This window comes from Oryctolagus cuniculus, chromosome 5 (genome assembly GCF_964237555.1).
Source record: "Oryctolagus cuniculus chromosome 5, mOryCun1.1, whole genome shotgun sequence".
Classification (NCBI taxonomy): Eukaryota; Metazoa; Chordata; class Mammalia; order Lagomorpha; family Leporidae; genus Oryctolagus; species Oryctolagus cuniculus.
In genome coordinates, this window is record NC_091436.1 from 31721694 (window position 1) to 31738130 (window position 16437).

The 16437-nt window shown below is 41.5% G+C and overlaps 1 protein-coding gene across 2 annotated transcripts; it reads left to right on the top strand.

The window, feature by feature from the left end:
• Positions 1-799: 799 nt before the first annotated feature.
• On the top strand, positions 800-15072 carry IL22RA2 (interleukin 22 receptor subunit alpha 2). 2 transcript variants are annotated; one of them, XM_002714759.5, is made up of 5 exons: positions 800-1631; positions 2867-3002; positions 5232-5410; positions 11806-11975; positions 13366-15072. In XM_002714759.5, exons 1-5 carry the CDS (start codon positions 1571-1573, stop codon positions 13513-13515), a joined length of 696 nt encoding a protein of 231 aa, XP_002714805.1. In that variant the 5' UTR covers positions 800-1570; the 3' UTR covers positions 13516-15072. The 2 variants fall into 2 exon arrangements, with proteins under 2 accessions (XP_002714805.1, XP_051710263.1); XM_051854303.2 differs by lacking the exons at positions 800-1631; positions 2867-3002 and adding an exon at positions 4869-5132.
• The last annotated feature ends 1365 nt before the right edge of the window (positions 15073-16437 follow it).

Sequence of the window (16437 nt, forward strand, 5' to 3'; positions counted from 1 at the left end):
AACTGAGAGCAATACCTCATTCATGGTAGGGAAGCAAATATTTGTTAAATGTTATTGGATGGATGAATGGATGGACAGGTGGACAGGTATGGTCAAGAACTATCACTCTTCCTTACTTAAGGGATTATTCTTCTAAGAACTTGAAAGAGACTACACAAAAAGAAAGAGACCAGAACGCACTTCCTCTTTTGACCCCACAGTCTCTTTTTTAATAACAACAAAAAGTATTTTTTTTACTTTCTCATGCTTTAAAGTATAAATTGATTGTCCCTAAAAACATGTGGCTAAAAACAATTTGGTAAGAAAAATGATATAATAAAGCATAGGCCAAGAAGAGATGCAATTTCCAATGGAAACAGAAAAAAGATCTCACACAGTCTCAAATGATTATCTCCCACATTCCTCCTTGTAAGCCATCATTTCATTTGATAGGCTCAAAACTCTTTGCATTGCTGGAAACAGGGGGTAGGAATGAAAAGGAAGAGGCATTAGGTGGAGCCCAATACCACCACGAGCCAGGTGGCCAGGGCAGAGCTAGAGGATATCAGGGGATACGAGACAAACCAGGAAGGTTCTCTGGAGAGCTATCAAAAAGGGTGGAAAAGGAAGACTCAAGAGGCCTCACCTGCTTTGAGCCACTGCCAGGTGTCCTAAATCTGGGGCTGCAAGCACGTCACTCAAATTACCCTGTCTTAGTCACTGGCAGCCTCTCTGCCTGCTGGGCCAAATACCCTCAGGGCCTCCTGAGTTGTTTCATTCACTCACCTGCATACAACTTGCACAATCTGCCCAGCCTTGGTCTTCTGCTTCTCCACAGCTAACACAGCCCTAGAAAAAGCAAGCTTCTTTATAAAAGTGACTTACAGCAAACACTTTTGGAAGTGATTCTTACACTTTTATAGTACTCCTAAAATAATATGATAGACCTTCAAAATTCACGTATATTATTTTTTTTAAAAATACATGGATTCTTCTCTTGTTTTGTTTTGTTTTTGTTTTTGTTTTTGTTTTCAGAAAGGCAGAGTGACAGAGAGCAAGAGTGAGAAAGAGATCTTCTGTCCTCTGGTTCACTCCCCAAATGGCTGCAATGGCCAGGTCTGGGCCAGACCAAAGCCAGGAGCCTAAAATGCCATCTGAGTCTCCCATGTGGATGGCAGGGGCCCAAGCATTTGGACCATCTCTGCTGTTTTCCCAGGTGCATTAGTAGGAGCTGGATCAGAAACAGAGCAACTGGGACTTGAACTGGCATTCCAGGAATGGGATGTTGGCACCACAGTGACATAGGGAGTGGCTTACCTGCTGTGCCACAACAGTGGTCTCTTAGATTTTTTTTTATTTCAAAAAAAAAAAAAAAAAAAGCTTTGCACCTGAATGAACATCTTTAATTCCATTTTCCATGAACATTTTGAAGTTCCTTCTTAGTATGAAGTAACAAATTTGCTTCAAGGAACCACTTAACCAAAGGTGAAGAACCCAGGAGAGGGCTGTGGATTTTTCAGTTTCCTCTTCTGAGCCATCTTCCCATTGAAAGAAACCCTGGCTGCCAGAGCAGTCAGTCACACTTGGGACCATGATGCCTAAGCACTGCTTCCTGGGCCTCCTCATCCATTTCTTCCTGACTGGTATAGGAGGTAAGCGCCTTGTTATTTTTTAATGATTTCTAGCTTTGTTATTTGAGCTGATGTTAAAAATGGCAGTGGTACTTTTCTGGGTTTTGTCGAATTTTCAGGTTTCTTAGGTCTCCAAAGGCTCAGAGCAGGCATGGGATTAGGTTCTGTCTGCAGTCTGCATAATTCTGCATGTCCTTGATGGGTACCTACTACAAAGGAGGCACTCCTGAGTGTGCAAGAAGCTTCATACAGGACAGTTGTCCACCCACTGCTCTCTGCAGAATTTTGCTTGCCTTCAAGGGACATTATAGCATCATGGTTACCAGTATCTAAACTTCAACCAGCTGTCAGCATCTGGGTTCTAACTCTGCCACTTACTAGCTAGGAAATCTGAGTGATTTACTTAACACTCCCATGCCTCAACTTGCTAACCTATAGAATGGGGATTGTGGGTCACTGTGAAGATAACTGAGTTAATACATGCCAAGTGATTAGAGCAGTGTCCCTCTGCAGTAGGGTGCTTAAGTACTTAGAGCCAGGCAGACAAGAACAGCAATTCAGGAGTGGGACATCAAGGGCAGATCTACCTGGAGGCAAGATAGGGAGACTGAGCAAGAAACTGAGAAAGGGGATTGGAGAGCTGGGCTGAACTCTGGGAGCCAAATTAATTCCAGGCAGACTCTGCATAACAGTGGTGGTTATGTACTGGCTCCTAGGAAGGCAGGTAAGTGGTCTTGGTGTGGGTCTGTCACCTCTGTCATCATAGCCTATTACTATCTGGGAAGGAGCTAAAGACAACATTTTTTCAACAGGTTTACTTTCTCTGCAACTTTGGGGAATAGGGTAGAAGGCTGTCAAATCTATTTTTATTTTTGTTTGTATTAATTTATTTTAGGAGAGAGAGAGAAAGAGAGAAGAGAGAGAGAGAGAAACTAACTCTCACCTACTGGTTTACTTCCCAAATACCCAGAAGCCAGGAACTCAACCCAAATGCTTGAGCCTTTACCTGCTACCTCTCAGAATGTGCCTTAGTAGTGCATACTTTTTTTTATAGCCTAACACACATTGTTCTGAAACTTGGCTCTGCATCATAGTCATTGAAGGTTCAACATGTTGAGTTTGAGGCTCCACCTCCACCACCTGCACTTAATAGTAGCTGCTGCAGGGACCCCTGATGCACTGATCACACTGAAAACTTCTGTTAACAATGGTGCCCATAGCAATGTTCAATATTTTCCCCTCTCTTACTATTTTAGGATCTCAGCCAGTCCATGGATCTCTGAAGCCTCAGAAGGTACAATTTAAGTCCAAAAATTTCCACAATGTTTTGCACTGGCAGCCTGGGAGGATGTGTGTTGGCAACAGCAATGTCTATTTCGTGCAACACAAAATGTAAGTAAATTGAGCTTCCTCCCCCAATAGAGAAGGCCACGGAGTAACACATCCTAGAGTGCAAGAGTGTTCAAATACGAGCACTTTCCCTTTTCAGAGAGGTTGAGAAGAAGCAGAGGCTGGGGTAGAAATGACTTGTTACCGGTGAAAGCTGTCCAGGAAGTCCAAATTGCAAGACTATTTGCAGTCAGTGGGGCCAATAGCTACCTCAGCCTAAAGAGACTTCCACTGAATTCTTAAAGGCCCAGCCTTTGGCGCTACAATAGTGCCTGGCACATGGTAGGCTCTCAACACAGCAGCTTCACTTACCCATGGTCTGAAAATGTTTAACAAAGATGTCCAGAAATCATGAAGTTGCATGCTGTTCTGAGTAGTATGGTGAAATCCCACATAGTCCTGCTCCTACCTGCCCAGGATGTGAGTCATCCCTCTGTCCAGAGCATTCACACTGTGTATGTTGCCACCTGCTCCACACTTAACAACAGTTTGGGTTATCAGCTTCATTGCTGCAATATTGCAGTGCTTATGTTCAAGTAATCCTCTCACAGTGTCTGACTGTATCACCACGGCTACACCTCACTTCATCACATCCCATATGCTTTGCCTCATCACACATTATCACAGGTGGAAAGAATTATGAGTACAGGGTGATTAGATATTTTGAGAGAACAAGAAAACACATTGGCAAGACTTTTATCACAGCATATGTTTATAATTATATTATTTTGTTATCAGTTATTGCCTAACTTAGAAACTTTCAGAGTTACAAATCTATAAGACAAAAACATAGCCTATGCCCAGGTCACAGACATCCATGGAAGACCTTAGACTATATCTCCCATGGATAAAAGGGCAACATTCTACTTGATTGTTGAATGAATGCTGGAAACAACTTGTTTGGCACAGAGCAATACTCAACTAAGATGAAAGCAGTGGCAAACATGGAAGGAGTATGCAAACATATTTTTAATTAGTTGTTGTTTAGAGTGGCTTTACTGATTTGAAAATGCTTTTCAAAACGGAATGAATACTGCAAGCTTGGACACAGACAAACATGCCACTGCTCAGTCCTCTCGTGCGATCTTCGGTTACTCCTGTTGGATGGGTGCAAAAACTCAGATAGGATCATATCCTTTCCTGGATCCCTGCCTGGAAACAGGCACTCCTAACTTGAAACTGGCAGGCTTTTCTACACATCACATACATTTCCTGGAGTGTTTTTTTTGTTTGTTTATTTTTTGGATATTCCTCTTCTGGCCTAGTTTGAGATACAGATGGAACATGAGATGGAAGACAATAGAGCTCAGCTTTTTTTTTTTTCTTTAAAAATTCCAAAACTCAGATGCAGATATGGGCCAAACTAGCAATTTTTTAAAATAAATGTGTGTCTTAATTACATTCTTTTTAAAATTATTTGTTTCCAAATTCTGCTTTAATTTGACACAATGGAACTGTGGCCATCATATAGATAACCTAATACAGGTATCATCAACATTCACCACTACACGGCTACAAAGTCAGACTCCAAGTCCATCAATAAGTACTCGGGGAAACCTTTCTCCCCAGCTTCCCGTTCCTGCTGTTTCCCAGGCAGCAATGTGCTCTGACTTGTGGAGCAGGTAAGGAAGTGAGGCCATCACTTTTCCCTTAGGCTGATACACCATCTCCTGATCTCAGGCTGACTCAACCTGCCTGCCTCTTCACCTAACCACCCTTCCTCTCGCCCAGCCCCTGGGCACAGGGCTCCCTTTAGAGCCCCCACTACAACTTCCACTCATTTCTCGATGACGGAACTAACCCTGTGTGTTGGGTAAGCATAAGCTGGGAGGAAAAGTGGTAGCAGCTTCTCAGAATCAGCCAGATTACTCAACAGCAAGTCTGTGAGAAGTGGGGAAAAACCACAAGGAGCTGAACCCTCAGAAGCGCTAAGGACATGGAGAGTGAGAACTCAACAATGGAAGCTGATGAGCAGTAAAAAAAATTAAAACGCTTATGTGAGGGCTACAGGGGATGTCAGGGTTGAGCATATTTATCAGCAAGAGAGTGCTTGGGCTAACAGGAAGCAATGCTTTTAAAGATATTTAAGAATGGTCTAGGCTCTCCCAGTGGTGCTGATATGAGCATTAGAAGGTGGGTTTCCACCCAACTATTACAACTAAGAGAAGAAAGTCAAAAACCTAATAGGCTGGAGAAACAAAAAGTCAGCTCTTTGACTTTTCCCTTCTACAGGTATGGACAGAGTGAATGGAAAGACAAACAGGACTGCTGGGGCATCCGAGAACTCTTCTGTGACCTGACCAATGAGACTTCGCATCTACAGGAGCCTTATTACGGGAGAGTGCAGGCAGCCTGCCCTGGGAGCCACTCAGACTGGGGCATGTCACAGCGCTTCACGCCCTTGTGGGAAAGTGAGTGCCCTGGACATTCTCTGCTTTTCTCTTCCTGTCCTTGGCACCCTAGTGTGTCTGGGCACCCGGCTCTGTGCTTACTGAGATCCACCAGCAGCTCATTTGATGCCCTCAACAGCTCCAGGACTTAGCTTCTAATACCCTCATCTGGCATCCCAGGAGACCAAGGTGCAGGGGCCAGGTCTCTTGGTCAGCTTTGTGCAAATTAGGATTCAAATTCTGCTACATCTAACTGCAGGGCCTTCCCTCTACCATGTGGTCACACTGTAGCTTCTAAAAACAAGCATTTGTAGATAACAGAAAAGAAGCTGTGTTGCCCAATACCTCCCCAAATATGAGGGTTAAGTTCTCCAAAATACTCATGCTAGAAGAATTTTTCTTTTGAGGAAATTATAACTTCTAGTTAACCCCCTTCTAAAGGAGAGAACTGAAGTTCTCTCTCAATATCGATTTCTGAATAATGTTTATTCTTCTTCTGGTTTAGTCAGAATTGCAGAAAAATATAATCTAAGACATGAATTATAAAATTCACCATTACCAATAGACCTTGTATAAAAAAAGAGAAAAAAAGGTGCTTAAGGTATCCATGTAATGATATGAATAACAGAATAGAAAATAAATATAGGTGTTTATTGCAAGCTTCATAATTGCTACTAATCATGAAGCTGTAGTGAGTATCTGACCCTTCAGCCCCCATTATTAACTCAGTGTCCACTCTCCTTTCAGCCAGTACCTGAACTCATCCATGAGGAATTTTGAGTCCTTTTGGCCTTTCCTGTGTCATCTTGACATAATCTTATACTAACTTTTCTTACTGAATATGGAAGTTGTAGGAAGTACACCACAGTACACAAAGCATCCTTCTACCTGACCCTTGTGGTACTTCTAACTCTGTTTCCCCTTGGTGGTCAGAACTCATCACCCCAGACAGAACAACTTCATTTTCTCTTTGTGGATTCAATGGATTGGGGAGCTCCAAATGGTGGAGAGGCATCTCCAACTTCCAATTCTTTGAAACGATTTTTGTTGCAGCACAGAAGAATTAAAGTTCAAGCAGTTAGAAAACAAAATATTTCAGGAGTTATTCCCTGAGTATGAATGGTGCTCCCCCTCACTTCCATTTCTTGTATACTAGACCAGCAAGTTCTGTGTATGCAAGAAATATCAACATACACTGTTCAAAGCCCTAGAACATATACCCAGTCACATACCATCCCACAACATGTTGCCTGTCAAACTGAGTTTTCAATTGTCCATTTCACCTTCTAATAAAGCCAGGGATTTTTCAGGGATGAGGTATTTGATACAGCTAAATACTCCTACAAGACCTTGCTTCATTTCTACCACATTAACTTAATTTAGTTGTTATATACAATGTACCATGGAGTACCATGTTCATGAATAAGGCACACACTCATCTGGGTACATGTATTTGAGAGGAATCTGTTAATGAAAATACTGAAGTAATGAAGAAAAAATTGATAGCCAGAAGAGTGTCTATTCTAGTGCTTTTGTCCCTTCCCTGTTGGAAAGGACCAAAAAACCCTGATGAGAGCCCCTGGAGGATGACACTTATCAGGGGTTCAGTCTTGGTCTTCCTTGCTGGGAAGCAATGTCAGCCCAGCCTTGGTAAGAGGAATTCGATATTGCTGAGTCTCCATATAGCCTCCATCCCTTTTACATGATGCTTTTGCTCATGAGTTCATACAGTTACTAGGGACTTGGGGAAAATGGACTGTCACTGCATCCACCTGGATTTTATAAATAGTTATATTGAAATAATTCACACACCTTACAGTTCATCCATAGCACATATAATTCAGTGGCTTCATGATATTCACCGATAGGTACACATATCACCCTGAGTCAATTTTAGAACATTCTTGTCACTTCAGAAAGAAACTCCAGACCCTTTGACTATCCTCTATCCTATCCCTTCATCACCCCAGATCCCCAGTCCTAAAGAACCAGTAATCTACATTCTGTTCAGACCCTTTGCCCCTTTTTTTTAAATTTAATTTGAGAGAAAGTAGATAGCTAGCTAGATAGATAAGCAGAAAAGGGGAGAGTGAAAGTGAGGACGAGAAGGTGGGGCTTTCCACAATGGCTGGGATTGGACTGGTCTAAAACCAGGAGCTGCAAGTTCAATCTAGGTCTTTGATGTAAGTGGCAGAAGGAAAATATTTTATCCACTGCCATTGCTTCCTAGGATTTGCAATACCAGGAAGCTAAAGTCAGGGCAAAGCCAGGCAATGAGACAAAGCATATAACCTGCATCTTAATCATTAGACCAAATGCCTGCTCCATGTCTGTTCTTTTCATTGAATTGTTTATCTTTGAATTTTTGAGGTGTATGAATTCCTTTTGTATTATGGATACCAGTGCCTTATCTTTAACTTGATTTTTAATTATTTTATCAGTTTCTGTGAGTTGTCTTTTCACTTTCTTGGTGAGATTATTTGAAGCACAAAAATTTTTCTTTTTAATGAAGTCCAGTCTATTTTGTTGTTGTTGTTTGTGCTTTTGGTGGCACATTCACATTTTCTTAGATTTATATTACATTTCCTTATAAGTGTTTTATAGTTTTAGCTCTTATGTTTAAGTTTTGGATCCATTGTGAGTTCATGTTTGTGTGTGGTGTGAAGTAGGGATTCCATGTCTTTTTTTTCCCCCTAACACGTGGCTATCTAGTTTTCCCAGTACCAAGACAATTCTGTGGTCATTGAGTGACTCAAAATCTTGTTGAAAATCAGTTGACCCTAGGAGAATGGTTTATCTCCAGACTCAATTTTATACACTGTATAATTTTATACAACGTACAATTGTGCCAGTAGCACACTCTCTTGATTACTATTATTTGTGGGAAGTTTTGAAAATGAGAGATATGGGTCCTACTTTCTTCTCCTTTTTTCAAGATTGTTTTGGCTCCTCTAGGTCCCTTGCTACTCCATACCCACTTAGATATTTTTTTAAGATTTATTTATTTACTTACTGGAAAGGCAGACTGACAGAAGAGGAAGAGACAGAGAGAGAGCTGTCTTCTATCCATTAGTTCACTCTCCAAATGCCTGCAACAGCCAAAGCCAAGCCAAGCAGAAGCCAGGAGCCAGGAACTCCACCCACATTTCCCATGTGGGTGGTAGGAACCCAAGTACTTGGACCATCAAGTGCTGCCTCCCAGCTGCATAGGCAGGGTAGCCAGCACACATACTGGCCCTCCAGCTTAACCTACTGTACCACAATGCCACCCCCACCTAGAATTCTTAAAAACTTCCTTCCAGTGGGTGCATTCAGATGGAAACAGAAATGTTCACATTCTGGATCTCAATACTCAGGAGTTCATCCATAAACCTCTTCTAACTGGCGCATGTCCAGTTAGAGACAAACTAATTGGATCATGCCCAAAATGCTAACCACAGTGGAACTCAGAAAACTCAGTTTGTGTTTTCTGGCTCTCCAGTTAGCAGAAGCTTGCATGACTAAGTTGATGGCCACCGTGAGGGGCAGTTGCAAGAGTGGTTTGATTATCATACTCCAGTCTGGAAATGGGATCAAGTTAAAAATTACTTATCATACAAAGCCTCCTCCTGTCAGCTCCATTAGGTCAGTCAGGTAAAAGTAGTCAAAGACATTGGTCACTTTGTTCTACACTGGAATGGTGAGAGTGGGATTTGGCCCAGCAGTTCAGAAGCCATTTAGAATATCCATGATACACATTGTAGTACCTGGGTTCAATCTCTGGCTCCAGCGTCTGATCCCAGCTTTCTGGGGGCAGTGGGAATGGCTCAACTAGTTTGGTTCCTGCCTCTCTTGGCAGCCACCTGGATTGAGTCTCTGGATCCTGGCTTCAGTCTGGTCCAGCCCCTGGCAAGTGAACCAACAGATGATAGTGTGCTCACTCGCTCTCCTCTCTCTGTTCCTCTGTGTCTCTGCCTCTGAAATAAATAAATTGATGACTTTTAAAAGTAAATTGGGGCCAGCGCCACGGCTCAATAGGCTAATCCTCCACCTGTGGTGCCAGCACACTGGGTTCTAGTCCCAGTTGGGGCGCCGGATTCTGTCCTGGTTGCTCCTCTTCCAGTCCAGCTCTCTGCTGTGGCCTGGGAATGCAGTGGAGGATGGCCCAAGTGCTTGGGCCCTGCACCCACATGGGAGACCAGGAGAAGCACCTGGCTCCTGGTTTCAGATCAGCGCGGTGCGCTGGCTGCAGCACTCCGGCCACAGCGGCCATTGGAGGGTGAACCAATGGTAAAGGAAGACCTTTCTCCCTGTCTCCCTTTCTCTCACTGTCCACTCTGCCTGTCAAAAAAAAAAAAAAAAAAAAAAAAAAAAAAAAAAAAGAGAGAGAAAAAAAAAAGAAAAAGTAAATTGGTATAGTGTCAAGTTCAGAGGGGTTTGCATTTTTTTCTTTATGACTAGCTTCACTTTCAAAGAAAAGCCTTGGACAGTGTTGAAAATCTTTTTTATTCCAAGACCTTGTTGGTAGAAGAATAAGAAACCTCCTCTAAACAACAGTCAAAATTAGAGCTATTCTTGAAGCAACAGTTAGGAGTCCTGCCCATTCATCTGTCTCCTCACCCTCTAGCTTTGTCCTCTCCTCCAATCTCTCCTAAGGCTTTCTGAAAAGCCAGTTTTAAAAAATATGCTTCCAGGGTCTTAGGACAGCGTGTTCCCAGAGTTTGACACAAGCTAAGGAGCCAAGTTGGCTCCCCTGGGGCCTGTTTCTGAGCAGCAGGATGTTATGAAGTTCTGATTCCTGAAATCTATCAGGAAACAAAGCGAAGTTTAAAACAAAGCAAAACAGAACCCAAGTCACTTAACTTAAAAGAGCTCGATAAGATTTCAATATTATCTGACCTCAGAACTTCTTGGATTAAAAAATAATTGCAGGATTTCAGATAGGACTCATTTTATTTTCTTTTCTTTACTATTCCTTTATTTTCTTTTCTACTTTTTATTTATTTGTTTGAAAGAGAGACAAATAAAGAGAGAAAGAGCTCCTACTGTTGAGGGGCACACAGATTAAAACACCGTGAGATTTTTGAGGTCTTCTAGCCTCTGGTTCACTCCCCAAGTGGCTGGAGCTGCACTGATCAGAAGCCAGGAGCCTGGAGCTTCTTCCAGATCTCCCATGCAGGTGGCCCCCAAGTACTTGGGCCATCTTCTACTGCTTTCCCAGGTCTTTGCAGAGAGCTGTATCGGAAATGGAGCAGCCAGGACTTGAACTGGCGCCCATGTGGGATGCTAGCACTGCAGGCAGAGGCTTTACCCACTAAGGCACAGTGCTGGCCCCATTAATTCCATTTTTTCTATAAAAATTTTGAAGAACTCTTGTGCGGGGTGGGGGGAGGAGGAGACAGAGATAATACCTAATTTTGAAGAATTATAAGATAAGATATGAATCTACAAACTGAAAATTACAATGAATACCAGACAAGAAAACAACAATAAAATCCATACTTAGCAATACCGCAGTGATTATGGGAACAATTAAAGCAGCTATCAGGGCAAGTATTCACCCTAGTGGTTGAGAAAACTGTGTTCTGCATCAGAGCACCTAGGTTTGATTCCTGGTACCAGCTCATGACTCCAGCTTCCGGCTAACCCAGACCCTGGGAAGTGGTGGTGATGGCTCCTGTAATTGGGTTCCTGCCACCCATGTGGGGACCTCAATTGTTTTCCTAGCTCCTGACTCTAACAGAGGCCCATACCTGGCCATTGCAGGCATTTGGGGAGTAAATCAGCAGATCAGAGTGCTATCTCTGTCCCTCTCTCCCTTCTTCCACCTCTCTCTCTCTCTCTCTCTCCCTCCCTCTCTCTCTCCCTCTCTCTCTTTCTCTTTCTCTCTCTCTCTGTATGTTGTGTGTCCCCTTCTGTCTTTTAAATAAATTTAAAAAATGTAAAAAATTTAAGTGACTATATAACCCCATTTCCTAGTCAATAATGACTTGGTTATCAGAAACAAAATGCCTGAACCAGATTCTCAGTTTTGATTCTTCCAGTTGTTCATACTATATGACGTGATCCTGTTGAATTTATGTTATAGTGACATGTCTTCAAATGGGCTTAAAGCTGCTTTGGAATTTCACATCTTGAAGGCCTTTCTCTAAGATTTCCCCTGCAAATAACTTCATAAGTTTAATTTTCTAAAAGAATCCAGAGCACTGTGGAAGTGACTAATCAATGCCTTAAAGCTGAAGCAGAAAGCATCCATCCTCGGCAAACAGAAGTATCTTCGAAGAAACACCCCAGATATTTGGGCTGCCCCAGTCATCAGTGAATCTGCATCTTGATTTTTGCCAGATTTCTGAATTTAATCATGATGCATCATATGCATAATGTGCACAATAATACATTCATAAATAACCTGTCAAAATTTCCTATTCTTTCTCCAGCAAAAATTGATCCTCCAGTGGTGAATATAACCCAAGCTAATGGATCTGCACTGGTTATTCTCCAAGCTCCGGATTTCCCATATAGAGCCCAAACAGGAAGAAATGTATCAGTGGAAAATTACTATGAATTAGTATATCGTGTTTTTATAATTAACAGTTCACTGAAAAAGGTAAGTTCGGGTAGATGGATAAGAGGTATTTTTTCTTCTATTTATTTAACTAACATTGTCCTCTGTGTTGTTGCTTTGTCTCTTCTTATTTTTTCTTAGCTTTCTAAAATTCTTTCTCATGTTCTCCATCATTGATAAATAACTGCTTGCATCACCACCAGAATTGTATGTATGTGAATGTGTATATGTGTGAACATGGATATGTAAGTATGTGTGTGTTTTTATGGATGTATTTGTATTAATGTATGTACATGTATATCTGTAAGTAGTTCTAGGTGTATGTAGATGTATTAGTGTATTTGTGATGCGTGTATATGTGAGCATGTATTTGTGTATATGTATACGTAAGTATATACATATATATGTAGATGTTTGTGTAGGGGGTGACATTTGTGTGTATATGTGTATGTGTGCAGATGTGTGCAAGTATTTGTGTAAATGTATGTACACATGTAGATTTGTGTAAATGAATGTACATGTGTAGATGTGTGTATCTGTGTAGACGTGTATGTATGTGTGGATGTACTTGCGTATACATCTACAAGTATGTATGTGCATGTAGCAGCATGTGTATGTGTGTAGATGTGTGATTGCATTTGTGTATATGTGTATTTATGTAGATGTGTATATGCATGAATAGAAGTATGTGTGTTGTGTGTGAGTGTTGTCTGAGAATGTGCCCTTTAAGTCACTCAGCTTGTCTGCACTTGGTCTTCTCTGCATGTCTAAAGATTTGCTGTAACTATTGGATTGGGTTTAACTGATACAATATTCGTGTTATGAGTCACAGCGTTGAATATCTCGACCAGTTTTGCTATGACACCGTACTCTTGGGTCAGTTCCTTTGTCAGGGTTCCGTGGTTAATTGTACCTTTTTCCACGGCCTTCTAAGGCAGGGCTCTTTTGGTAGTGAGGAACAGAAACTCCTCCAAAGGCACTGAGATGCCAAAAAGGTGGGAAGGGAGAAAACAAGCAATCTCACCAGCAGCCAGGAGTAAAGCGCCACCCAACTATGCAGTGACCAGGAAGGGGAAGTGGGAGTGAGATAGAGCTAAGGGCTCCTGCTCTCTCTCTCTCCCTCTCTCACCCACTTGCTGCCTCTTGGGCCACATGGTTCACATCTACAGTTATTTTGGCAAATCTACTCCTTTCTCCTCTCGTGAAAGAGGCTGTGTCAATCAGCAGCCATGAGGGAGAAGTCAGGTTGTACCTGCACGTTCACCTGAGCCCTCCTGCACCAGGCCAGGAACCTGGGGATGGAGGCTGTGACTGGGCAGGAAACCACCTCCCATCTGCTACTGTGACCACCTACACTTACACATTCTACCACAAACAGAGCAAATTGATAGCTCACTGGAAACATTTATCATCTGATTTCTTTTCTTTGTAGGAACGAAAGATTTATGAAGGGGCTCAAAGAGTCGTTGAAATCTCAGATGTCCCGCTGCACTCTGGTTACTGTGTAGTGGCTGAAATCTATCAGCCCATGTTAAACAGAAAAAGTCAGAGAAGTGGAGAGAGATGTGTGGGCGTTTTGTGAAGTGTGGAGCGCTCTGCCACGTGCGAATCACCAGCTCTCTGAAAACCGCACTGCTTGTGTTCAAAGGATCTTAGGCTATTCTTACCTTTTCTTAAAGCAGTATTCACTATTTTGCTTGAGGGCCTTCTGTGTTTATCCATTTTTTTTTTAATATTTCATTTGAACAATGCGCCGACAGGGTTCTATGACATACAGATTTTCATTTGTGAATGTAACATCCCTAAAAGCAATCTCCATTCTTCTAAGATAACCAACTAAAAATTTCAGAACCAAGGAATAGTTGGCATTAATAAAATGTTAAAAAATATTTTTAAAAAGTACCATGAGAGACTACCGTAGTCTTAAGCCAAATATTTTCCATGCATTTCTATTTACAAATACATTTTTATATCTATAGTGAAATATTTCCACTTAATGCACCAAAATTTTGATTTAAATTCTGTTGTATGCAAATAAGTACACTATGTGAAAAAAATGTTCTTATGATCTCTGGATTAATATCTAGATTAAGATTATCAACAACCACATGTAACTATCAAAGGAAACCTATCCAAAATAATTTCCCTTCATTTCATTGTTTTTGGTTTTGTCTTGCTTTTAATGTTGTCTTAGAAGAATTCCTTTATATTCTCAAAATTGAGTATAATGTTTTTCAGCAACAAAAAAGCCATCACTCCAAGTCCGTGGCACAAATATTATTCAAACATCTTGGCAAAGGATCTCTCGCAGGTAGCACCCTCATAATCTCCTTATAGGAAAGGGACCACAGAGTATGGGTACTTTGGGAGGTTTCTTGGCTCCTCAAAGCTCTCTGGATGACTTCTGTCTCTTATCAATAAAGACTGGTGTCCCAAGGCTCAGTGTCATCAACAGAGAGCTGCCTTCTTCACTCAGGCTTAGTCCATAGATGTTTACTGTTGTCTTTCTCAGGAGGACATAACTATGGGATAACATTTGTGGTGTGCAATTTATCATGAAAATCACTCCAAAATATGAGAACAATATAGTTTTATGTCTGGTTATATCTACTTGTATTAATAAATGGATTAAAAATTATCCAGAAATGTATGAGGAAACAGAATAAGGGACAGAACAAGAAGTAGAGAATTGCTTTCCTGTATGGTCAGAAAACCTTGATTTGGATGTAAACCTAGAGAGTGAAAAAAAATTAGCACTTATCTTGGTTTTGAATTACTGTCATTTTTAATTTTTATTTTTGCTCATTCCTTTTTTGTCTTTAGTCCTTTTAGGGGTAAGAGGGTGAATTAAGAGCACTGATCAGGGGAGGGGAGGGATTAGATGTGGCCAACATTTAAGTATATGAAATTCAGTATGAAGTCTGATTTTTTTAGTGTAGTTGTTTCATAATCATTATTAGTATCATGTTTTATTTTGTGTGATTTTGGGGGTTTTTCTCTTATGCTTGGGCAAATGTAGGCATGCTCACCTAATGAAATACTTTGAGAAAAATTATAATTGCCACATTCTTGATTGTGTTATAAAATATTGTCATACATTTCAATAAACCCTTTAAGGTTTTTGCTTTGCATTCTGAAATTCTTGTTATTTGGACTTTCAAAAGAAGATGACAGTGTTTAAGTCTGTCAGGTGAAATCAGGATCAGCCTGGCCCTTTGCAAACTCCAGTCAGGAAGAGACAGACAGCATTGAGCAGGACATCAGACTCCTTGAGTGTGTCCTAGAGCTGAATGCAGTTCCACCCTCAAAACTGCCTAGGCCTGAAGCATTGGGGCTGTAATTGGCTCCTCCCCTCCTCTCACATCCTATAGCCAATCCATCAATCAATTCTATAGGTTCTACCTCCAGAACACAGCCCCTCTCACAACTGCCTTATCCTAGGATGCTATCATTTCTTATCTGGGGGTGCCTCCAGTCACCTCTCTGGGCTCCATCTTGGCTACCTCCCTCTGGTCTACATTCAACATGGTAGCCAGGGTGGGCCTTGAAGCATGAATGAGATCTTGTCACTCTTCTACTCTAAGACCACCAAGGGCTTCCCACTCCATAAGTGTAAAAACCCAAAATCCTCATAATGAACTCCGAGACTCTGTGTGACCTGATTGTTCTTATCATTTCCCAGATCTCATTTCCTAATTCCCACCTGGCTCACTCTGTTCCAGTGTACGGACTCCATGACTTGCCCTCAGATCCAAATGCCCTGCCCTCTAGTCCTTTGTACCAGCCATTTCCTATGAGGCAGAATCCATATCCATGGGTTCACTCTCTTGCCTGAGTCAGGACTTTGCTGGAAGGATGCCTTAGTGGCAAGAATTCCTTCACCATTTGATTTACAATTGCAACTTATACCCTGCAACTTGCTCTATCCCTCACTTTTCTTCATAACACTTAAATTACCCAACATGCTATATAGTTTACTTATTGATAGTATTATCTCCCCTACTCCACCAGAATACAAAGACAAGGTTGGTTGGTTGGTAGGTTTTACTGGACTTATCTCCATTACCAAGAACAGAAATGGTACAAGGTAGACACTCAATATTTGTTGACTATTTCTGGAGATTCAAAGGCGTGATGCTGGCATTAGCTTGGCTCCGGTGATGACTTCCTGGTGGATGGCATCACTACAGTGTGAGTGTAGAAGGGAGAAAGGTCACACAGCCAGACAGGAAGCTTGTGAGGATCCCTTCCATGGGCACTTTCCCAATGACCTAAGCACCTGCCACTAGGCTCCACGACTTAGTTTCCAGCACCTCAACACCACCACACTAAGGACCAAGATTCTAGCACATGAACCCTAAAGAGGTAAACCACAAGTAAACTATAACAGAACTTATGAGTATTTCTACTTTATATAGGTAAGCTTCAGACAGTTTAAGTGATTTTCCAGGGTCTGAAAAATCCATCTAATTCTTTTATTTATTTATTTATTTTTATTTTATTT